The sequence below is a fragment of the Tachypleus tridentatus genome, chromosome 13 (genome assembly GCF_004210375.1).
Source record: "Tachypleus tridentatus isolate NWPU-2018 chromosome 13, ASM421037v1, whole genome shotgun sequence".
Taxonomy (NCBI): domain Eukaryota; kingdom Metazoa; phylum Arthropoda; class Merostomata; order Xiphosura; family Limulidae; genus Tachypleus; species Tachypleus tridentatus.
In genome coordinates, this window is record NC_134837.1 from 115304412 (window position 1) to 115329571 (window position 25160).

Sequence of the window (25160 nt, forward strand, 5' to 3'; positions counted from 1 at the left end):
CAAATAACTGCCAGCTCTCCTTGATGTATTTCTATGCCTAAATCCATATTGTTAATGTTCTAAGGATTCAAAAGACTTATTATGCAAAAGGTTTATTGAAAAGCAAAATAGATGTGTTTTTGTGAAAAAAAATGCAAATAATTACTGATTGATAAGTAGAAAAATCATCTTTTCATCAAATTACCTAATTTTTCAACCAAATTTAAGGAAGATGCATGTAAGTGCAAAATATATCCTACTGGATCTCTGTGAATGGCTAAGGACAATTGACAGTTTTTGTGTGTGTTTAATACTGGTGATTAAGTGACTTCTGTTGAAGTAGAATAGTCATTTATATTTTAGTTTTATGAACATATTTTACCAAAGCCAGTCTTTGCCCCAAATATCATAATCAGTTATATGAACACATCATATCTGGTTCAAGCCCAAATGTAACATGGTTTGTGTGATAAATGATTTTACACTAAGGGCATGTTTTATATAAGTGCAGGCAAATTTCAGACAACATATTTCATTTTTCTCAACACAAGCACAGAGTTAGATATGTACACAGGTTATTGGTGTTATTGAATTACTAATAGTGTGCTTATTTTATTTTAGTTATTATTAATAACTTTAAGTCAAATAAACTATTTACACAGATAACAACTGAAATATAACATAGTGCATAATGTAAATAATTTAACAGTCTAACAGAAGTATGAAATGTAATAATAATTAAAGTTCCAATTAGAATGCATTGATTCATCACTTGGTTACCGTTGCTGTAATTCCAATAATATCTCACAAGGTTTGGTCAGCTTGTGAGATTAAGAATATGCCTAAATCCATATTGTAAGTTAACAACTCAAAATAATTTTTATTGTGTATGAAAAGGATCAATTGAAATAATTATGGAAGTACACTATCAATGCACATATAGGAGTTTTGAACAAGAGAGGCCACCACATGGTAAATTTATTAATGGTACAAAACATTATTACAGAAAATACAAAAATGAAAAAAGTGTTTGAATTGTACAATGAGACCTTTGCTTTGCACAGAACAAATTTTAACTGTGTAAAATAAAATTACATGGAAATTACCTATTTCCAAAACTTGATGGTAAAAGGTACAGTCTTGACCCATGTGTTTCAACTGTATTTTATTTCTTATTTGCTCACAACTCTCTAATCTAAAAGAGGAGAAAAAAAATCTATCAAAAGATAAGTCAACAATAAAAATCAAGTTTCGATGCCTGTGGTAGGCAGAGCATAGATAACCCTTTGTGTAGCTTTGCACTTAGCAACAACCAAACTAAAATAAATGACAGTAGCTTTTTTTTTTATCAGATTAGATTCTAGAAAGATACACTGATCATGTTATAAAGTACTTCATTCAGTCATCACAATTTTTAGTATATATCTAAGTATGTGTGTTGATGTTGTTTACTTTTCACTTTGTGTAATGGTTACCTTAAGAGGCTGTTCAAGTTCTAAAACTCTTATAAAGAAACATTTCTTGCACAATGATATTCAGGATAGATAACCATGGACATGTATATATTTATAATATCTCACTAATTCCATTTGCCTAAAAACATGTAAATGTGGATATGAAATGTTGATGTCTATACTGTTTTAATTGGACTGTACAAAGTCACAAAGATTAGTATCTGATGTTAGATGAAAAAATATTGTTGCAAGTTTATTTTCAATGGGTATTGATGCTCATGGGCAGGGCACAGATAGCCCTTTGTGTAACTTTGTGTTTAATGAACAGTAGCAAATTCAGAAGTTGATTATAAATATGATGTTCCATAGGATATTGTTAAGTTAGTTAGAGAGTGAGTTGTTTCAAAATGATAGTACAAATGTAGTTTGTTTTCAGTGTGTAGAGTGAAGTCAGTATGTTAGTTGTCAGATTACTTTGTACTAGTCAGTTGATTTGTTTTATGCTATGTAATGTCATTTGTAAAGTAGACCTACAACAAGCTATAATATTATACAAATGTTAAATCTTGTAGAGATGTTACAGGAGGAAATAAAGTAATTTATTATTATCAAGAGTTCCAACCAAAAACATCATGTACAAGATATGAAATAGAAGAATACACATTTTCTACACTTATTACTGTTACTGATTTACCACGTTAGTGAAGAATCCATCTTGGCTACTCTAGCTATGACACTACCAAATCTAGTTTGACTATTAAACTGGCCATTTCAGCATCAGCCAATAGAGAAACTAATCCGAATTATGATAGGAAGATACCAAGGAAGTCATACCAGACTGCGATTGAAATCAGTTCCAGAGTAAATGGATGGAATAGTGAACAACAAGCCATTCATCTTGCTGCCTATCTAAAAGGATCAGCTTTTACAATATTGAGTAACCTACCAATTTAAAACCTTGTCCAACAAGTTTAGACTATTACACTATAAATATTCAGAGCAAATTTTCGAAATAGAGTATGGAGAGAAGAAGAGATCTTAGCTGAACTTGCAGAAAATGTTGAAGGGCTTACACAATTAGCTTACTCAACATATTTTGTGAGGTAATGGACTGTGGGCACATGACCAATTCATAGACATTATAAAAAGATGGGAACATGAAAATTAGGCAGAAGCAAACATGTGCATTCTTGAGCGAAGCTCTGTAATTGATGATGAAACTAGAATTTGTTAAGTTGCAGAAAAACTAATATAAGGCTATCATCAAGGCCTGATAGGGGTGCCAGATCCTGCAGTATTGAAATATCAATTTTCCCTACCAGTAGTGTAAAAGGAAATGAAAAAAAATTAATCAGACATCTAGTTAAGCATAATAGGGGAAATAAACCATAAAACAATAGATGTTTCAAGAGCAACTTGAAGAGACATATTACCAGACAAAACCCTGTATAAAATAAAAGCTCCCAAAGGCTACCAAACAGTGGAAAGGGATATAATTGTGGAAAACCTGGTCATTATACCTGAGAATGTAAGAAATCAACAGATGTTATCAAGCCAAGGAGACATGGGCTATTCTGATTAAAATGTAGCACAAAACTAAAGAGACATCAAGAAAATAGTGGTTAGTTGGACTTTAGAGGTATAATTTGGCTAGATCAGTGGTTCTTAACCAAGCTTCGTACTTGCATTCACTGAACCCTTTGGAATTGGAAAAATAAAATACAATTTTTTTTCAAATTCAAAACATAAGAAGATATTTTATTAGTGCACAAAATGAACCATGCATCAGTTGCACACAATATCACTGTATTCAAAGAACAAAACCAACAGAACATGAATTTCACACAAAAACATAACTCAATGAATATTTACTGCAAATCAGTGTGACTTTTGCTGTTTGCTGTTGTCTTTCAGAGACAAGTTCAGAAATGTGCGGCTTAACCTTGGCAAGTGCCACTCTCATATCATTTTTGCAACAAAGTCTGTTCCTTTTCTTCGTTTTTATGTCTACTGTCCTCGAAAAGGATTGCTCGCAAAGATACATTGTAACAAATGGTATGAGTATATAAAGGGCTTTCTTAACAATACGCTATGATTTGGTGACACCAAAACATTGAGAGCGTTGTTGTTCTGAAAAGTTGCTGTTGAATCTGGCTCTGCTGAAGTTCAATGATTTTGTCAAGGTATTCATCATTGACATCTGCTGTTGCAACACTAAACGTGAAAGGCTGTCTCACCCATGCTGGATATGACTCTCTGGTAGGGAAGTATCCGTCGAGAAACTTTGCGAGCTCATCTAAGTGCATGGCAATAGCTTGCTTCAGTTCCCTGGGTACAGAAATGTCTCCGATTTCAGGCACATCTTCGATCTTACTTGCACAGTCGTCCAGCAGGGGAAAGTTTGTGAAGTTATCATTCTCTGTTTGTCGTTTCCATAACGGTAGCTTTTTTTGAAAACCCTTCAGGTTTCCTTCTGCTTTGATGATGTTGACTCCACCACCCTGCATCTGTTGATTGAGATGATTGAGAGCATTGAAGATATTGGCCATGAACACCAAAATGAGATCTGCATGACAATGTTGTTGCTCTCGCAAAAACAGGGCTAATTTCACATGCATGGCAAGAACATGATTCAGCACCTTTCCCCGGGATAACCACCGAACTTTAGAATGGTACAGAAGTACCTCGAATTTAGAGCTCATTTCATTACACAGTTCTTTGAAGATGCAGTGCTTCAGGGCACTATTTTGCACAAATTTCACACATTCCACTACAATTTTTAATACTTCTGCCAGTTTTGAAGGCAAGGTTTTTGTTGCCAATGCATGCCTGTGCAGAACACAGTGTGTTACAATGATGTGTGGTGTATCGGCCTTCACCAGCGCACCAAAACCAGAGTTTTGTCCCAGCATTACTGGAGCTCCATCCAAACAAACTGCAGAAACCATATCCCACGAAAGATCATTGTCTCTGAAGAAGTCATCCACAAGTTTCTTCACGTCGGCTGCTTTAGTTGTTGTTGTAAGAGGCTTACAAAATAAAAAATCTTCTTTTATCTCGTCGTTCTTCACATAGCGCACAAATACAACAAACTGGCTTAGATTGGAAATGTCAGTGGTCTCGTCCAGTTGAAGGCTGAATTTTGCTGGTCTTGAAATCAGATCTTCAACAACTTAAGCCATGATGTCATCGCTCATGTCATCTATTCTGCTGCTGATGGTGTCATTTGAAAGAGGAATTTAGGATAACTTATTTTCAGCAGCTTTTCCCAGCATGATATTTGCCATTTTCAATGCAGCTGGTTTTATAAGTGCTTCACCAATGGTGTGTAGTTTGCCCTGCTTTGCGATCAATTACGCAACTTCATACAATGCTGTGAGGATCGGTTTGTCGATGGGTACAAAGCCGAGAACAGACGAAGTAGCCTTTTCATCGAACCTGGCTCTCTTTACCTTGAATTCAGCAAGCGTTGTGTTTTTGTATTTCCCATCTCCATGCAGCTTTAGGGAGTGTTCTCTTAGTTTTGCTGGTGCTAGATTAGAATTGCTCGACTTAGCATTGGAAATCATGCATTGAGGTCGCTGACCTCCAGTGTTATACACATGAACCCATATTGTACATATTCATCCGACCACTTTGTTTTTGCTCGACATAGTTAGTATGAAGGGATTGAAAGATTAGGAAAAAAATCACAAATTATGCACGATTACTACAGTCACAAGTCAACTGCTAAGCGCACGTTTCCTGCAGTACAGATATTAAAGCCAAGTGATGTGACATGATCAGCTGCAGCCAATGATGGCCAAGTGGAGCATGACATTATGAATCATATGAGTGGGGTGAATGGAACGGAGACACACAAAGTGCGTGTGTCTTGACCTCTGCTGAACCACTGAGACTGACTCACCGAACCCCTGGGGTTCTGTTGAACCCAGATTAAGAACCACTGGACTAGATATACTCCATCTGTCAACTAGAAGAGAAGTTTAGTATTTGCAGTAATTTATTGACAAGTTCATAGTCTTAGTGATGAAAAAATATGCAATTTGTTGATTGGCACTGGTTCCATAGCTACAATTATTTGCTTTGATGTGTTAATTAATGAAATATGGTAAATTGCCTCCAGAGATGAAGATAAAAGACGTATTAATACAAACAGCATGTGGGTAAATAAAGGTCAGCAAAAGGGAAGTTTAAAGTTAACTTTACTATTGAAAGTTTCTGCATGCCTCATGATGTTTGGGTTTTTGACATTGAAGAAGAGTACATTTTGGGAACTGACTTCACATGAAGATATGGCTAGGCTAGCTTCACAGTTTATTATCAGGAAACCCTTGTGAATTATATGGAAATAACCACACCAGAGGTTGAATTTCCAGAAAAAACAAGGACTGGTCATTGTGCTACAAAAAATGAGGTACTCATATCAGGTATTAATTGCAGTAATTATTCATCTGGTGACTGACACAGAGGGACCAAATACTCTAGTGTGTTGTGAGAGAGTGGTGATAAGAAGAGTTCTGAATATGAAGAACAAAAATGGCTTACGTAACTGCCCAGGAAAGACTTAAAACATCTTGTGATAAAGTACTAATAAAACTGGATACTATAGAAGTGACATGGTGTGTCTGAACAGTTCTTATCACAAAATAGGACAAACTCTAAGGTTAAGTAGATGTTCAGGAAAGATGTGATTCAAGCCATAAGTCATCCATCATGATTGCTTTTGGAACTAGTTGGTGATAGAATGGCCAGCTGGGTAATTTCTAACAAGAACTTCTCAATGGAAACGCAATTAATTTCAGAGCCCTGAGTTCCTATCAAGACTACTATCAGAGGATCATGAAGACTGCAGTCACCAGAACAATTACTTGATCTCCTACCCATGAGGAACTCACCTAACAAGATGCAAGATGCCATTGCATATGCGTACCATAAGCTTCAGAAGAGAAAACCACTAAAATGCTTGATGAATGAACAAATTAGTGTTTTGTTATTTTATTTATGTGTTTTTATATTATGATTGTTCAGAAGACATCACAATTCAGGAAGCGGTGGTAATTTAAGCTGTATTTTTAACTTTATAGTGTATTAGTTATAAGGCATAGAACCACTAGAAATTTCAAATAGCAGACATCAAATTCTGCCTTAACATTTTTGAATGTAGATTGTGATAACAGTGGTCCATGAAGCATCATTACTTTTAATTGTGAGTTGTTTTGAGAAAATAGTTTTCAAAACAGAGGTCCTGTTAAAGTAATAGTTTTCTTGGTTATTTTGTGCAATTAAATCAATTTGTTTGACATTAATTATTGTAATTTGTAACAAAAGCATATAGCAAATTATGGTGTTATCAAAGTGTTCAAGTTTGAAGACATATTATATGAAGGAATAGAAAAATATTATTTGTACATTGATTGAACATTGAATTAATTACTTCCACCTGATAATTTAAAAGAACTTGCAATGAGAGAACTGCTCTCTTTCAAAAGATATTAATTTTAATTTGTCACAGTTTGCATAGTTGCAGTTTCCATGAATTTTAAGGAACCTGTGTCAAAACTAACATTTGAAAGGCATGACTTACAAATGAGATAAATTAAAATGATGTAGAAAATAAAATTTTTCATTCCAATGTAATGCCATATATAGGATGTGGACCCTATGAACTTTTTCCAAAATGGAGAAAATGTTTGAACATGGTTGTTATTTCCTCATTGTCATTGTATAACCATTTCAAATAATTGTCCATGTGACGAAGGTCAGACTAAGGGTTTTATTGGTCCTTGGCTTTTCAATTTATAAAGGCCTCCTAGAGACAGAATCTCTACATGCAATATATTTATAGTCATAGCTTGAGGTCCTGGGCTTGAGACTGGTAAGCCCATGCCTTAATCTGAGATTACATGTAACTTGTTGTGACCTGGAAGGTGAACAATTTTGCTGTATTGAGAACCAGGAAATAGAATGAGTAGCAATGACTAAGAAACAACAATGACGATGAACTATAATTTATATTTTGGCATAACTGTCATTACTCATTGTTGAATACACATTCCTGTATAAAGGAAATGAAGAAACTTGATGTTTATATGCACTTTAACATAACAGTGAGTATGATAAAGCCTCTTCCTTTATATCATAATGGATGGTTTTGCTCAGAAGATAACTTGTTTATCCCTCATTCTCTCATTTAATATGCATTTCCATAATAATGTGTGTGTTTAGGTCTGTAATGTTATTGTGTTAGTTGCACTATTTGTAGGTTTTCAGTGCAATTTGTTGGTTTATCTGGCCTCATAAGTATAAGTAAACATGGAAAGGGTAAGAGGACCATTCTTTGTGTTAACACAGAACACTACTTTTATGTGGTAAAGAAATGTTTAACCACTGTAATTTAATAGTAAAGGACACTTGTTTTTTTTTGTTTGTTAATATGAATTACTCTTTCCATTGTACATTAAAGGTCAAAGTTGCATGTTATTTAGAGCATTAGATTTTCTATATATTGCACAATAATTTAATATCTACTGTACATCAGTTTCTTTATCTCTCTAACAGTTGAAAGTGGCACATCTCAAGTGAATTGAAGAAAGTTCTTAATGTTGCTCATTTAATTTTTTGATTTTTCTAAATTGTAGTTTTATAATACTTTTCTATTATTACAAAATGAGAATGTTTACAATTTAATTTAATTTCTGCATTATGTACACTGTAGTAATTTCAGAAGTCTTTAGATTGTTCAAATGTTAAATTTTTAGTTCAGAATAGAAGCCCTAGTACTCTTAAGTACTATTTCACTTTATTTAAAAGTGCTCATTATAGCATAGCTTTATCTGGGATCCTTATTTCTTTTATTTTCATTGTGTAACAAAAATAAAAGACTTGTTAAAAAGTTTATTGAAGTAATGTAATAAGCATAATAGTTATGCCTATTATTAGTTATTAGTTGAATTTTTAGTTCAGAATAGAAGCCCTAGTACTCTTAAGTACTATTTCACTTTATTTAAAAGTGCTCATTATAGCATAGCTTTATCTGGGATCCTTATTTCCTTTATTTTCATTGTGTAACAAAAATAAAAGACTTGTTAAAAAGTTTATTGAAGTAATGTAATAAGCATAATAGTTATGCCTATTATTAGTTATTAGTTGAATTTTTAGTTCAGAATAGAAGCCCTAGTACTCTTAAGTACTATTTCACTTTATTTAAAAGTGCTCATTATAGCATAGCTTTATCTGGGATCCTTATTTCCTTTATTTTCATTGTGTAACAAAAATAAAAGACTTGTTAAAATGTTTATTGAAGTAATGTAATAGGGCACATGGTGGTGAAATGATACATTAGAAACAGCTTTATTGTTTTACTTTTTGCTTTATTGAGCAAAATTATAACTTCATCCAGACAATATTAAATTTAATTATTGGTTAAAACAGTGATTTTTGTTCAGACAATAGTAAGTTTGATGTTGTTTAATGTAATAACATCATCCAGACAATAATAAGTTTGTTTTTTTTAAAACAGTAATATTTGTCCAGACAATAATAAACTTAGTTTTTAAATATTTTGTGATACATAGAATATACAACAGTTTAAAATATTGCTTGTTATGATAGGCTATCTTTGAAAGTATTCATACAATGTTGTTTTTAAAATATAGCATTCATATGTTATTTGTATAAGAATATTATGTTACTGTTACAATTCAATAAAAGATATCAGTTTCTGAAGCAAATTGTAGCAGGTAACAACAGAGTCTACCCATTTTACTCCAACAAGTTCATGTAAAATGAACTTTCTTTCATGCGTGTACATATGTAGGAAAATGTAAATTTGTAAACACTTCTCCAACAAAATTTGAAATGAGGAGTTAACTGATCTTCATTATAAAAATTAGAATCAATCACTAAAGGAAGTAAAGGCAACCCCCAATGAAAATAAAAATAAGTGAAAGTTCCTTTTAATATTTTGACAACAAGACTTTCACAAATTGAATTATGAGTGTTTCATATTTGTCTGCTTAAGCAAAGTTAATTAGTAATGTATGAAATGAAGCTTTCTTGAATATATATGGACAAAGGGAATAGGTTAGGGATGAAGTAAAATAACTATCCCTCTCAGAAGTATAAAACTGTAAAATCTGATTTTAAATTTGTAATTTCTATTAGATTAAATGTACTATTAAATAAGAAGAAATGTATCGCAATACCATTTTAACTTCATGCTGATAGCTTGAGGATTCAGAGAAATGAATGTTGTTATTTCTTCAATAATTAGTTCACATATAGGGTGAATCAAAACCTTATTATATAGTTTCTTTTTTTCCAGATCACTCAATATGGAACAAGAGGCTAAACAAAAACAGCATGAAAGAAATTGTCAAAATCCAGAAAGTAGTAGGTTTTATTGTTTTTTTATTATTATTTTAAGCTTCATTCATCATTTGTAAGTTTAGTTGTTTATTAAAAAAATATTTATGTTTGCCATATCCAGAGCTCAACATAATAATCATGCTCTGCTAGTTTGGAAAAATTGTTTTATCAAATAGTGTATATAAATAGTATTCTCATCACATCTGTGTTTATTGTGTTCCAGTTGGCCTAATGAGCTCTGGATTGAGCAAAATGCTTATAGGCAGTGGATGCGGTGAACATAGTGTGGTTTAAAAATTATTATTGCACTTTCTTCTAGTTCTTGAAAATCCCTAAGAGAATAGGTAAAAAATGTAACATCAAGAAATATAATAGGCTCAAATAGTAATGTCTTAGTACAGTATAATTAATTATAATCATACTTTGCCAACTTGAAAAAATGGCATTCACAGTATAGTAGTAAGTTTATTTTTGATCAGTACAATAACTTTATCCAGACACTATTAAGTTTATTTCGTGATTAAATCAATAATCTTCAGTCAGTGTATGTTTTTTTTATAGCAAAGCCACATCAAACCATCTGCTGTGTCCACCGAGGGTAATCAAACCCCTGATTTTAGCTTTGTAAATCCATAGACATACCACTGTCCCAGCAGGGAATTCTTCAGTCAGACAGTTTTAATATAACTCTTTATTAAAACAATAATATTTGCCTGGATAATAGTAAGTTTAGATGTTGATTAAAATTTTCATCCAAAGAATACAAGTTTAGTTCTTGAATAAAACAGTAATAAAACAGTAAACATTAAGTTTAGATGCTTATTAAAATAATAACTCTTTTTAGACAACAGTAAATTTAGATGTTGATCAAAACAACAATCTTCGTCCAGGCAGTATCAAGTTTAATTTATGAAGTACTTAAAACAGTGAAAGAAAAGCATTTATTTCCCACATGGTATCATTGTTATGATTAACGAGTGCCAGATAGACTTTTTGTACTACCCTTAAGTTTAATAATTTGTTAATTCTTTCCTAGCGTAGATAACTTAAGGTTCGTTCCTTTATTTGTTATGCATGAAAATAGTAGAAGTCAATACAAAATAAAGTAGTGGTAATAACAGCTGACGTTGTACAGGAAAATAACACGCTTGAATGCTTACCGTGTCGCTTTTGTTCAGTTTACAATATCCAAGTTCACCTGGACTTATAAATCACGTGCCTGGCATTGATTCTCTTCCATTTAAGTATGACGTCATAGGTTCATCAAACTCTTCTTTCTTTCTAGCTAGACACTGCAGCCTGAGAGGGTCATCAGACTTTCGCAGACGTAGACAAACTGTCACACTCGCATATAATTATATTTTTTGTTCATAAAGAGCATCTTTGGTGTTCGATAATTGTGCGACAGTAAATGTTGACTGTTATATGAATACTCTTTAAAACAAAGTGACATTCAAAAACAAAAAAGAAATAAAACGCCTTCCAAGGCTATTAAATTTTCTTTTGCGTTGACGAATTTCAAGGTAAATAACTTATCCCCACAAAATGTTATTAGGGTAAATATAAAATATATGAACAGGCGTCTCTACCATTGTTACTTCTTTAAATAATTAGTTATTTCAATTTCTCTGTTTCCTCGACCTTCGAATCAAAGAAGTAATTCAAGGAAATCATTAAAACGTTACTTAATTATGTAAGCTGAAGAAAAGTAGTGGGAGTGAAACAGTTACATAGAAAGTATAAGAGTTGATTCAATGGATTATATCAACGAAAAACGTTGGACTACGTATTATAGCAACAAAATATATCTATCTTTTAGCATTAAATGCGGAAATTAGAATAAGTTTCACAACTATTACGTTGTGTTTCTTAGCAGTTACAATAAAATTTAAATACAGTTGAATATGTTAACACACAGGTAAGTGTGGAACCAGCCAGGGTCAGTGGTCATGGTTCCGTTGGTAATGATATAACCTGTTATAGCACATCCGTCTACTTTTCACACGGTCATCCAAGTATCTGGAACAAGGTCTTAATTAACTAACGTGTAGTGTTTTTCGATGACGCTCTGTTAAAATGGTATTTCTGTTATCGACCTCTTTTAGCAGTATCGGTACGAACGAATTGGGTAGTGGAGAAGTGATACGTTTTAAATTACACAAGACAAACCAACCATCTGACTGTTTCAGATACCTGTAAACTTGAGAAACGTACATTATATACATTTTTTTTCTCTCTTTTCGTTGTCGTTAGAAAAAGAAGTTTTTGACTTGTAAGCGTAGCACTTATTAATTAGTTTTTATTTGTGACGTTCTATAAAAAAATATGACGTACATTCTCATGATGGGTAGATGTAAACGGATAGTTGCTTTCTGGCATATTCTCTTTTACTTTTAGTCTTTGGTGAATGTAATATAATATTTGTTGTGTAACAGAACCGTAACTTCATATTTTTTTAGAATTAATGCATGGACAAATGAGCAGACTTATTGTATCCAACATTATAAGGGATTAATGGCCATGACGTATCCTTCCGTGTGAGAAGTGTAACAATAGTTAAAGCAACAGTTGAGAAGTAAAGAGAGAAAGGCAAAAAAATAGTGGTGCTATTAACCTTTCAAACGTACGATGACCTTTTTGTACGTGTAAGCCAATTGTTGTGTGTGCTTGAATATTATAATACGTGTAAGTAAAATAGGACTGACACTGAGAATTTAATTACAAAGAATATAGTGAACTTTTCAACAAAGTATTGTATTTCTGATGCATTTAATACTTATGTTAAAATGCATCTTTCAGTACTGGAAGATTTGTCTGCACGTTTAAGGAAGTTTTTTTTTACATTAATTTGTTTTTAAGTTTGTGTAATTAATAAAATTCATTAATTTTTTTATTCAACATTTGTTTTTCATATGTAACTATGATATAGGTGGTGCAACAGGACTAGATCACTTTTGTTACAATGCTATTTTTTTACTGACTAAATCTGGGTGAAATCTGTTCAGTACTATGATGAACAGAGTTGTGCACATTCTTGTTATAGTTTAACTCTATGATTGCAATGGATGCTTGTGAGTTGGAGTTTTCATAAAACATGTCATACTTTTGTCTGAACTACAAAGATTTAATCATAAATTCAAGTCAGTTTTCTACTGTTTATGTAGATGCCAAAATTAGATATAAAAGACACTGAGTATAAGTTTTGCCAACTCAGCTGTCGTGACAGAAGTCTGTACTTTGTTGGTAGGCCATGATTTACCTTAGTAATAAGGATGTGTAGTATATACATTTATCTTTTGTGAAATGAATGTTGATTATGAATAAATGTCATTAGCTAGTCCTAAACTAATCTTACTGCAATGAACTGTATTTTAATTGAAATGGTTGTGAATTATTTAGAAGTTTTGACAAATCAAAGTAAATACAGGCCTATTCATGTATGCAAGTATAAATTCTAAATGTTTTTGTTTTACTAATCAAGCTCACAATACAGTAATATTAGAAATATTTTAATGAAGAATAAGTCTAAATGTTTTTTTATAAATTACTAATAATATGGCAGCTAATGGCTAAGTTGTTTATGGTTCATAGAATTCATTATATTACGTCAATACTTTCCTTATTTTATCATGTATTGGTAATATAAAAGAAAAACATTAACCATTAAAAAAACATAGCTTACCACATAAGCTCTTAGTAGGGCTTTAATTATTTGAAGAAATAGGTGACATTTCTTGGTCTGACTGATATTTTTCAAATGTATATATGATGATTATTTTCTCAAAGTAATGTAAAAATTGAAATTCATATTCATTTAAGCAGCAGAATCTGCTTGCTTCATTTAAATGCTTAGTGCATGTTTTGTTGTTTTTTTTCCCTTTTCATAAGTGTCATAGTTTCTGAGGTTAAAAGATTTGACATGCAATCAACAGCATGCTATTTAATATTAAATAATTGTGACTTAGAAACATAATAGTTTGAGAGAGAGAAAAAATTAAGATTTTACAGCTGAACAAAGAAAACTGATGTCTGGATTTGTTTAAAATTAGTAATATTAAAATGTTTTACTCTTCTTGCAAGATTTGTTACTTTTTCTTATTCTACACAGATGTTCAGACTTTGGACACTGTCCAAGCTTTGTGTCTACCCCTTGGTGCATCAATATCTCTTCTTATCATGTTCTTTTTCTTTGATTCAATGCAAATGTTGTTTGCCATTTGTACAGCCAGTAAGTGCAAGCTGTTTTTAACATTTCTGTAAAGTATTAATGTAATATCATAAAAAGTCTTTTATTTTTATTTTACTCAGTGAAATGATTCTAAGTAATATTGTATTCCTTAAAAGCTCAAAATTAATATTATTTAAGTGTAAACATATGAATTATTATTGCTGTCAATGGAAGTCATTTGTACAAGGCAAAAGCTTGGGTAATATTTCTTTATGAACTTCTGAATATATCTGTCATAAACCTTTAGTTTATAAGATATTGAAACTTAAATATTTTAGTTTTTCTAGAACCTGTTTACATGACCTGGGCAAGTTTTTTTGGTAGTATGTGTTTGATTTGTCTTGATTTTGTTTTCTCCAGTTATTGCTACTATTGCTCTCGCATTTCTGCTGTTACCAATGTGCCAGTACATCATTAGGCCATGTTCTGATGGTACCAAGTAAGTCAGTTTATATAAATCCATTTTGAACTTCTTTGTAGAACTATCTATAAAATACAGATTATCAGTTGAAGCTTCTTGTTCATATCTAAATGTGATTGAGTCAGAAGTGAAGTACTGTTGTGTTATCTATGTTTTTTGAGAGTTGCTTGTCACACAATTCAAGTAGTTTATGTAATTGCATTAAACAATTTCAAGGATGATTTTCACATTTTACCTTGATACCAAAAAGTTTTTTTTGTAAGATTATAACACTGGTATTAGGATTGTATAAATATATTAAAATACTGATTTTAAAAGACTGAAATGTTGTTATACAGGCTTTTATACATGTAAAAAATCACTAGTTTTGAGTGACGATATTGTTGATTGAAGCTTTGTTGTATTATTAATCAGTCCTTTTAAACAAGAATTTAATGCTACATTTTATAATTATTTTCAGAATATCATTTGGAATCTGTGGGAGGTTTACAGCTGGTGAACTAGTTTCATTTGCCTTATCCATTTCCATTGTATGTGTCTGGGTCCTTACTGGACATTGGCTCCTTATGGACGGTAAGTAATACGTTGTTATGTTTATATATAGCCATGATTATTGAATATGGTTAGTGTTAAGTCTTCATTATACTCCAAGGTGGCCAATGATAACTTGTCATTTGTTTTCATGTTTAAAACTAGCCACTGGCTACCTAGATTAAAGGTTATCAACCAATACTAAATTTGTTTCAAGGTAACCACTAGCAGCCATAGATGATAAGTTGTCACATGATGTTTCTAATGGCACATAAATGATATCTCTACTATGAGAGATGCTAATTTCTAAGATTCTGTTTTTCTCCTTCTTAGCAATGGGTATGGGACTGTGTGTGGCATTCATTGCTTTTGTTCGGTTACCAAGTCTTAAGGTGTCCACGTTGCTGCTTACTGGTCTGCTCATTTATGATGTCTTTTGGGTAAGAACTACATTCTTTCTATTGAATTTTTATTGTATTTCTAAATTTTTTTGCTTCATAAACAAAAAGCTCACTGTTTTTACTTTCATTATTGTGACGGAACACCATAAAAATAATTTGGTGTTATATTTAGATGTCACTAAAGCTAAACATAATTTAATGGCCATACCATAAAATTATCATTGATATATTGAATCTTTGAAAAATATTTTCTAAAGTGTTATATTTGTGCAAAATACATTAATGTGTTATTTTACATTATAAGTCATTAGTGATACGCTGAGTTTAGTACTCAGTCAGAAATGGCTATAGCAATGCAAAAAAACTACATATGCTTAAGTCATATTAACACAAGGTAAGTGTGGAACCTGCCAGGGTCTGTGTACCACAGTAGTTAGTAATAACCTATAAATGCATCACAGAAACCAACGATAACCTATCTATGTACCACAGAAGCCAGAATTAGCCTTTGGATACACTAAAAAAGCCATTATTTACTTATTGAACACCAAAGAAGCTAGTAGTAACCCATCAATACACCACAGAAGTAAGTAGTAGCCTATCTGTATACTACAGAAGCCAGTAGTAATCCATCAATACACCACAGAAATTATTAGTAACCTATCCCTACACCACAGAAATCAGTAGTAATTTATCAGTACACCACAAAAAACATAAGTAACTTAACAATACACCATATTACTTGTGTAGAAACTTACTAATATGCCAAAGAAGACAGCAGTAACATACCAATACTCCACAGAAGCCAATGTTAACCTTCTGATACTCTACATAAGCCAGTAGTAACTTATTTATAGGCCAGAGAGCCTTGTAGTAATACTCTAGATACTCTGGAGAAACAAGTAGTAATCTGTTGATACTCAAGAGAAGCCTACAGTAATCTACTGATACATCATAGAAGCCAGTAGTAATCCGTTGAAATAATACAAAGATCAGTAGTAGCCTAGTGATACAGTACAAAAACCAGTAGTAACATAATGATACAACATGTAAACCAATGGGAGTTTATTGGTATGCCATAGAAGTTTCTAATAACAACTGAGACAAAAGTCATTTTAGTTGTTTAACTTCTGAAGTGGGATTTCTTCATTTTTATTTTTTTCTTTACATTGAAGAAATCTTTTAATTTAACTTAATTTCCCAGTATTTAATTTTTCTCATGCTCACATGTTTAACATTAAACATGTGTATGTGTTCCCACTTTGGGTGCTATACCTCTAGCACTATTTTAATAGGCTGGAAGTGGAGGAGACCCTTTGTTCAATTTCACTGCCATTATTCATTGTGAATTTGATCTCTCTATGGATCAACTATCTTCTCCTGCACTTGCACAATTAATTTTCTGAAAACACCAAACCTGTTTGGTTCAATGAAGATTTAATATTCTTTTTACACCACCAGATTTTGTGTCTTTTCCCACCCCTTCCTGCAGAATCAGGTAGGCATAATATGGAATTTTTGACATAATTTCTCAGATATGTCATGTTTTATCCAATTCCCAATTTTTCTGCAATTTCTTATTACCTCAAAGTTTCATGATTTCACTACAATGAAATGAGCTGCAATGCAGCCTTGTCCAGGGTATGTTTTCCACCTCTTTCTTGAAGGAATATTGTATGTAATCTGTGCATCATCGTATGATCCTTTCCTCTTTGGTTGCATGTTTGTTACAATTGGAACCACAACATGCCCTTGTATACCCATCCCTCTCTGCCTTTATGGGGTTTCTCATCACTTTATTCAGCATTGATAGGCATGTTGCCAACAGTACTGGAGACTAAAAAGGGGGTTTTGATGAAAAAAGGGAATGTTGCCAATGCTTATTTAAGTATCATAATATTTTGTCACTCACACCCCTGTGTTCAGTTTATTCTCCACATGATGGTTTCTCTGTTTTGCTCACTACTATTCAGACTTACTTTGGCCCTGTATGCTTTGTCATGTGCTTAGAGCATTCATTTGCCCCTTATATGCTCTCAGGTTACATTTTTCCTCTTTCTTTTTTCAACTAGCTACTTTTGCTCTTTCCGAACAGAGGTTTGCTAGCTACCCTTATAAGCTGCACCTGAAGACAGGTATATGGGCTGTTAGTAAAGTCGAAGAACTCTTTACTCTGACCTATCCAATATCTTGTCCATTTGGCCATTTGGGTCTTTTTCTACATGCCTCTTAGTTGAAGTTGGCCTTCTCCTCTTTGACTTTGTTTGATTGGTTTTCAGTTTAATTGCAATTCAAGAAGTTCTATTGCTTTTGAGGATGTGACCTTCCATGGTGTACCCCTTTATCCCCTTAGGTCAGGATCATATGCAGACTTTTCCATGGGCTTCTTGGAACCAGTGGAATTTTTCAGGATCCTTTGTCAGCTCTTATTATCTTTTTTTCCTACCCTTGTTATTATTCAACATTGGTGGTTAGGTAGCAGGTGTCCTACTTCCTCCTCCTCATCTGGTTTTCCACATTTCATGGATACATCCTGGAAGTTTCAGGATTTTTTGCCTGAGACTGAGAGGTCTTGTCCTGTCAGTGTCTTGGAGCTTCTCAATGTTGGTTGTATTTTGATTCATTTTCTCCATCTTGCCAGAAATTGTCTAATAATGATCCATTCTGATACTTTTTTTCAGTGATTCCTCATCTCAGTTACCAGGGAGACACCTGTTCTCCATTTTTCTGTATTCATATGCTGTTTCTTCTCTTTGTCATATTCCAGATAGTTTGGCTCTTATTGTAATGGAGTGGTCTCAATCATTTTGTTTTCCAATGGCTTTAACTTTAGTGAAGTGCTCTTTACATTGAGTTTTTGCTATGTCCCTTATCCTCAAATTGTCTTTGTTTTGGTCTTCAGTTTCACATCATCTTGTTCTTGTTGTGAATGTTTTCAGCCAAGATTGGACCTACATATTTGTTTATTCTCCTATTCTCCTTCTTCTCTAGATGATTGTGTTTATTCTTAACACTCCATGTTCAGTTCTTCTTATAGCTCATTCTGGCTGTCTCATCTGTGGTTTCTGCAGCTTTTCCAACATCACATTCCTCCTCCGTTATTCTGGCTCTGTCTGTCTCTTTCTTGCCAACCTGAGTCAGCTGTGTTTCATCCAGACCTTCTTATCTTCTGTCTTCATGCCTGGTTTTTCTCTCATCACTGGCAAAGTGATCTAGCTTCTCCCTGTGGTTAATCTCTTTTTTGGCTTGTTTCATTCACCCTTTCTACGTACAAGTTTCTCAGGGCAAATGTAATATTTCTGTCATTGGTTTCTGAATCCACTTTTCTTCATCTTGTGGACTTCCTCTCTTGACTTTTGGATTAGGGATCTTCAGTCTCCCTGTCTCAATTTTTTGATGGTCCTATTCCAAACCTCTTATTTCTTCTGATTCCATGGGTATTTATCTCTTTACACTTTATTTATGGATGTGTTCCCCTTCAAGATTTGTCATCTGCCACAGCAGGCTGCACTTATGGATGGAGATCTTAATGTGGTCCTGCTCTACTTCATTTTGCTTATGTTCAAACCACTCTCCCAGTACTCCTTGTTTTACCTTTCCCTAGGTTTTCCTTCCTTCCTTCCATTCACCTGTGGATGTTGGTAGTCTGTTTATTTACCATCACTGTTTCACATACACTTTGTCCATTTTCCCTTCCTTCCATTTCACACCTTTATCCCAGTCCTGATTAGGATAGACATTTCTGTCCTGTACCTGCTCTTCTCTGTTATATTGCCAGCATAGTTTTCTTCTGTGGTGTCTGTTCCCACCTCTTTCACCCCCTGCTAGTCCAGCGGTATGTCTACATGGCCTGATGTGGCTTTGCAATAAGAAAACACACAAACACACCCACCTCTTTCTTCCTTGTCAACTATCTCCTGTTTTTGTTCTTTGTTCTTCCTCCTTTGCAAGTTGGGCTTGGATTTTCATTTGATTGGCTACTTCATCTTTATCATTTTTTCCTGTACTTTGTTCCATGTGTCTTCTTATCTTTACATTGGAGGTACTTCTTCATTCACACTTGTGGAATATCTCTACGTTACATTCATCTCTCACTATTTTAATCAGATCATGATTTTTTTTTCTCTGTAGGTTGTTGTCTTCTGTCTATAGCTATTTTCTAGAATATCATAATTCAGTGAGACTTTGACTAGATAAGTTATTTAGTTGGCTTTTTATCTTATTTTTCCTTTTCAAATGCCCTTTTTCTTTCTGTTAATGCTCATTGTTTGAATCTTGCTCTGTGGAAAATAGTGCCTGACCAGATATTCTTTGACTGGTCAAATGCACACTGTCAAGCCATATCAAATTGTATATTATTATTTCATGGCCACACAACAAACACTTCAGAGATGTGGGGTCCCACTAGGTCAATTGTAGGTTTATCCTCACAGTAGAATTGCTTTATACGTTTGCCAATACCACACCATAATCACCTATGAACTACATGGATAAAGCAGAAGTGGATAACTGCTGATCATTCTCATGCATTGTATTAAATAAATTAATATAGTCTGCTTTTAAAAATAGAATTTTGTGTTAACTCATTGCACTGTCTAAGGTGTTGTCATTCCTCTGGACTCTCCACTGCATTTTATCCCCCTTTTCATCTAGTAAAGTTTGAGAGTCCTTATCACTTCATAAGTGGTGCAGTTTCCCATGTCAAATCTTAAAATATGTCTTATCTTAGGGAGTGTCCTTCAGACACTTTTGAAGGATGCTTTTCTCTTTCTCTCATTCCAGTCCTTCCACCTATTCAGTGTTGGATTCCAGCTATTTATATGTGAATAGGTTACACACCATATCAGAAGTTATAAATTTCCTATGCTGAAAATGGATTTCCAACAGGTATTTACCTTCACTCACACTTCCCACTTTTTCTTCCAACTGAAAACCGGTGCTTTCATCTTCTACCAAAAATCAAAATGACAGTTTTGTATAATTCAGTAAAGGGAGTCACGTGTCATGTATGCTGCACTGTTATTATATAAGAGGTGCATTGGAATCAATCAATTTCAATAGAGGGGGAAATAAAAGGCATGTAGCATGCATAAAAATGTTTTGCATATAAATGGTATCAATAAATGAGAATAGCTATTTATGTGACAGGAGATGTAGGAAAATGATAACTTTCACAAGTTACACATGCAAGTAGGCATGTGTATTACATAATTCAGTAGGGTAACATGAGCTACACATTTGTTAAATAATTTACATCTTGTGTGGCAAAATATTTAGACATAGATTAAAAAGCAATAGAACATTAATTTACAAGTACAAAAATTAAAATTAATTTAAAATTAAAATTTAGTTGCAAATAGATGTATAGTGTTACAAGCTTAAAGCTATTTAGAATAAACAATTGTGGTTTCCTGTTATAATTTGCAGTCATTCTAGAAAAAAAGAGTAATATAGAATTATTTCTTAATTTTGGCATCAATACAGACTTGGATCCTTCTTATTTTGTTTCTAAACACCTCTATCAGTTGCTGGCTTGAAATAGACTGAATGAATGCTGTTATTGCTGCTTTCAAAACTGCACAGTGACTTTTCGAACACCCTGTATATAATTGCAGGCAAAGTTTCAGTAAAAGTAATTAAAATTCTGACTTTTTGTCTATAAAACTTCTAATGTTCACTGAAAGCTAAATTTTGTGAAGATACATTAAGTACGTTCACAGCCATTGTATGTATACTATCACATAACCATGGTGTCAGAAAGGCATGTAAAATACACAAGTCTGTTGTGATAGTCTTAAGTCTCACAGGGCAGTAGTAATATATTGGCACAGAAAATGGTTCTTTTTGTTTGATGCATGATATTATACATGAATCTGTAAGCAATTTCCCAGTGATAAGGTATCACTTTAAGCACCTATATGATTGATATTGTAAGTTCATTTGCATTTTGTTGTGGAAACACAACAGATGTTGGTAGAAGTATCTTTTATATCAATAAAATTTTATAGTGCATGTACTCAGATTACATTTTAGTAGTAAGTTAGGACATACGTGCATCAATAGGATATTGAACTGACATGGTAAAAATGTTTATGGATTAACACATAGGAGACAAAAGAAAAATAGTCTTATGAAGATGTTAGAAAAGTAACATAATTGTTTTGGGAATTAATGAGGTTGTGAAATATTTTAAGGATAAAAAACAAAAAATGGTTAAATATGATCATTTAAAGTTGCAATATCAAACACACTAGCTGGGATACCTGTACCCTGGGCAGAAGTTATGTAAATTTATGATTAAGGTTATTTTAGGACATGAAAAGTTGTTTCTTTATATGTAATTTTTAAAAAATCTCAATGCCCATAAAACTAGCAAAACACAAAATGTGAAACTGTAAATTTGCATGTATTTCCTCATGGACCCAGTAAACCTTCATGCCAAATTTGGTAATGATCAACCAGTAAGAGCAAAGTAACAGTAAAATGCCCTGCAAAAACACTCATAAAAATTGCAAAATACAAAATTAAAAATTTGTATTTTCCCATGGACCTAATGAACCTCAATACCAGTTTTAGTGAAAATCCATTTACATGGACATACAACAAATGGTACTATTATATTTATATAGATGGCTTCAATGTATTAAACCCACATGTAATGGATTCTTGGCATCATATCTGCACCCTGAAAATGGAGAAAAAATTAGCTCTCGATGATGGGAAACAAAGGCAAAACAGGAAAGTAGTAACCCTCTATTGCATGTCTACATGCACACAGTATAAAAATTTTGCAAAGTTGGGGGTTGCACATTGTGTAATAAAGTTTTTCCAGTATCATATAAGCAAGAGTTCCATTATAGTATGATATTGCATTGTTGACACTGGGTAAAATGAGTTTTTTACCTGTGGAAATATATACTGATTGCTCATCCTTCTTGGCCTCCAGTGGTTCGGCAATAAGTCTGAAAGGTTATAGTGCTAAAATAAAATGGGTATTGATACTGTGGTTGGCACAGCAACAGATAACTTAATGTTTAGTTTCTTACTTAATAAAAAATGAACAAACAAAACATGTTCATTCATCTTGACCTTAAAGAAGAAATTATCTTATTCTTGAAATGCTGTAGACCAATAAAAAACATCTGAAACGTATCAGTTCTGTGGAAGTGCAGATGAAGGATAACTTTCTCACTTGCAATAATGGTTTTCATTCAGTAATGTTATTTTTAATAAATCAACAGATGTTGCAAGAACATACAAAAACTAAGTTTTCATTAAAAATGCTGGTCTTTTTTTACTGTGTTGCACTTCATAAAGAGATGTGAAGAAATGTCAAAAAAAATATACCAAATAAATATTTGTCTTTAATTAGAAATGTTCATCACATTAGTTCAGTTAAATAAGATTATCTATTAGTAGCTGATTTAGCAGAATGATAAATAAAATTTTTGATCTTTTACCTTAGTAAAATGTCTTAGATGGTTTTTTTTAGATTTATTATTTTGATATATTCAAATATGCAGCAATAACTGATTGTATAGTAGCTAAATATTGAGCAGAAAGGTTACATTTTGTATCTGAAAACTAAACTGTGTAATAATTTTTACTCAGGTTTTTTTCTCATCATATATGTTCAATGCAAATGTGATGGTAAAAGTTGCAACAAGGCCAGCTGACAATCCGGTAGGATAATCTTAACTATTCATAAATTACACAGTAGAGCTATCTTGAAAACTTAAGTAAAATTAAATTACTTGATATGGCAGTAAAAGTTCAGTAGCAGATTGCTGATTGTTTAGTCTTAGCTTTTGAAGAATCAGAAGACTCTCCTTAAAGAGTAGGAACTAGAAGGGAATTTAAATGAACATTATAATCCTGTGTTCAAAGACAGCTCAAGCATTGTCCAACATGCACAGGTCAATGTTTTGTAGTTCCATCTTTTTAAAGTAATTAGTAAAGCTGAGGCAAGTGAAAGAGAGTTCTGATTCTTTAAAATAAGACAAAGTGCTGTTGGATTTTCAGTCGCAATTTAGATAGTTGAATATCTTTATACTTTGTTCTTGAAATTTATTTTATGTTACCAGGGACAAGAAATTGCAATTTATTTCTTAAAGAAAATCAGTCTTTCTACTAATGTTATAATGTCAGTTTCAGATGTATTAGGTTAACAAATACTACCACTGGTTAGATAAGAGAATAATAAAAAATAAGTGCCTCTTATTTTGCTTCTGAAAATAAGAAAAAGATTTTATTGGCAAAACGTTTGAAGTAAACAGTTTAGAGAATTATTTAATAATAATCTACCAGTTATGTTAACTTTCAGACTTCATGTCAGATCTAGTACATGCAAGTTTTTTAATAATGTTATATGCAGATTTTTCCTCAGGTTTTAGTAAGGAATAATGGATCCTCAATAAGTTACTACAGATAGTTGCTTTAGTTGTGTTGAATATGTTATACATTTCTGTGGCTTTTATTTCATTTAGTAAATTTATTACGGTTAATACATTTTTAATAATTTGTCAAAGTCTTTTCTTTTCCACTGTGAAAGATTTCTTTAAATTTGGTTGTGATATTTGGTGCTCATAATACCTTACAGATGGGAATAGTTGCCAAAAAATTTCATTTTGGAGGAATGGTTCGTGAAGCTCCAAAACTTTCACTTCCTGGAAAGCTGGTGTTTCCGAGGTAAATCGTTATTTTGCTCTTACTTTATTCCTTTTTTCCTTTCCAAAATACCCAACTGTGTTTTACATCTTTGATTGGATGATCACTGCTTAACTAGTTTTCTTGTAATCCTAACTGAGCCAGAAATTATTTCAATAGTCCTGTTTTCATACAAAGAACAAGTAAGAAAAGGTTTTTGAATTTAGTGCTAATGAAGTTGAGAAATTTTGCAATTTATAAATGTGTAATTTTTGTGTTGTGTGGCTGTTATATTTGTTTCTTAGCTGCACATGTTATACTTTTTTTTTAATTAAAAGATGAATACGGTTTTATAGTAAACATTCCAAATTGACAATTGTTTCATACATTCTCAACTTTTTTCTTTAAATTACTATAGGTCAGTAATCTGAAAAAACAGGGTTTAAATAATAAATTAAAAGTATAAGAATTATTCTAAGCAGTTTTATTTCATTTAACTTTTACTTCATTATATTAATACCAACAGTTTTCTTATATGTTTTTACAAACACACACACAAACATGTATATATATGAATAGTTTTGAGTTATGTTCTCTTATTTATTATTATGATTTTTTATTTAAGCATACACAACACTGGACATTTTTCAATGTTAGGACTAGGAGACATTGTAAGTATGCCAGATTCTTTGTAAAGATTTCCTTCAACCTGAATTTGATATTTTAATGTGTTTTTGTATGCATTCATTTAATTATTTATTTCTAAACTAAACATCTCAAGTCTTACTAATTGTTCTTCCCTGGTGAAAACTTTGTAAGTCTGCTGACTTACAATGCTAAAATCCAGGGATAGATTATTTGCAGTGGGCGTAGCAGACAGCTCAGTGTGGCTTTGCTATAAACACAATCACATTAACCTTGCTAGTTGTTAACTGTATTAATTTAAAAAATAAATTAATATATGAATATTATGTTACTTGAATAAAAAATAAATTTCAAGTATTTATTTGTAGTGTCATTTGCAAATGCAACAAACATCAAGTTTTTTTTTAACCATAAGAGTAAAATAGTAGTAATTCCATAAGACAAAGTTGTATACTATTCTATAACTAGAAAAAAAAACATCTCTT

General features: G+C 32.4%; 1 protein-coding gene across 3 annotated transcripts in view; it reads left to right on the forward strand.

Annotated features, from left to right (window-relative positions):
• LOC143236879 (signal peptide peptidase-like 3) overlaps positions 1 to 25160 on the forward strand; it is a 46291-nt gene that overhangs the window by 14694 nt on the left and 6437 nt on the right. For 2 of the 3 annotated variants that reach the window (XM_076475526.1, XM_076475527.1), the window contains exons 4-11: positions 9760 to 9827; positions 13912 to 14031; positions 14392 to 14470; positions 14913 to 15025; positions 15317 to 15423; positions 22996 to 23067; positions 23984 to 24072; positions 24656 to 24701. In XM_076475526.1, coding sequence (XP_076331641.1) covers positions 9760 to 9827; positions 13912 to 14031; positions 14392 to 14470; positions 14913 to 15025; positions 15317 to 15423; positions 22996 to 23067; positions 23984 to 24072; positions 24656 to 24701 — 694 coding nt within the window. The remainder of the gene's footprint in view (positions 1 to 9759; positions 9828 to 13911; positions 14032 to 14391; positions 14471 to 14912; positions 15026 to 15316; positions 15424 to 22995; positions 23068 to 23983; positions 24073 to 24655; positions 24702 to 25160) is intronic. The other variant, XM_076475528.1, reaches the window with a different exon arrangement.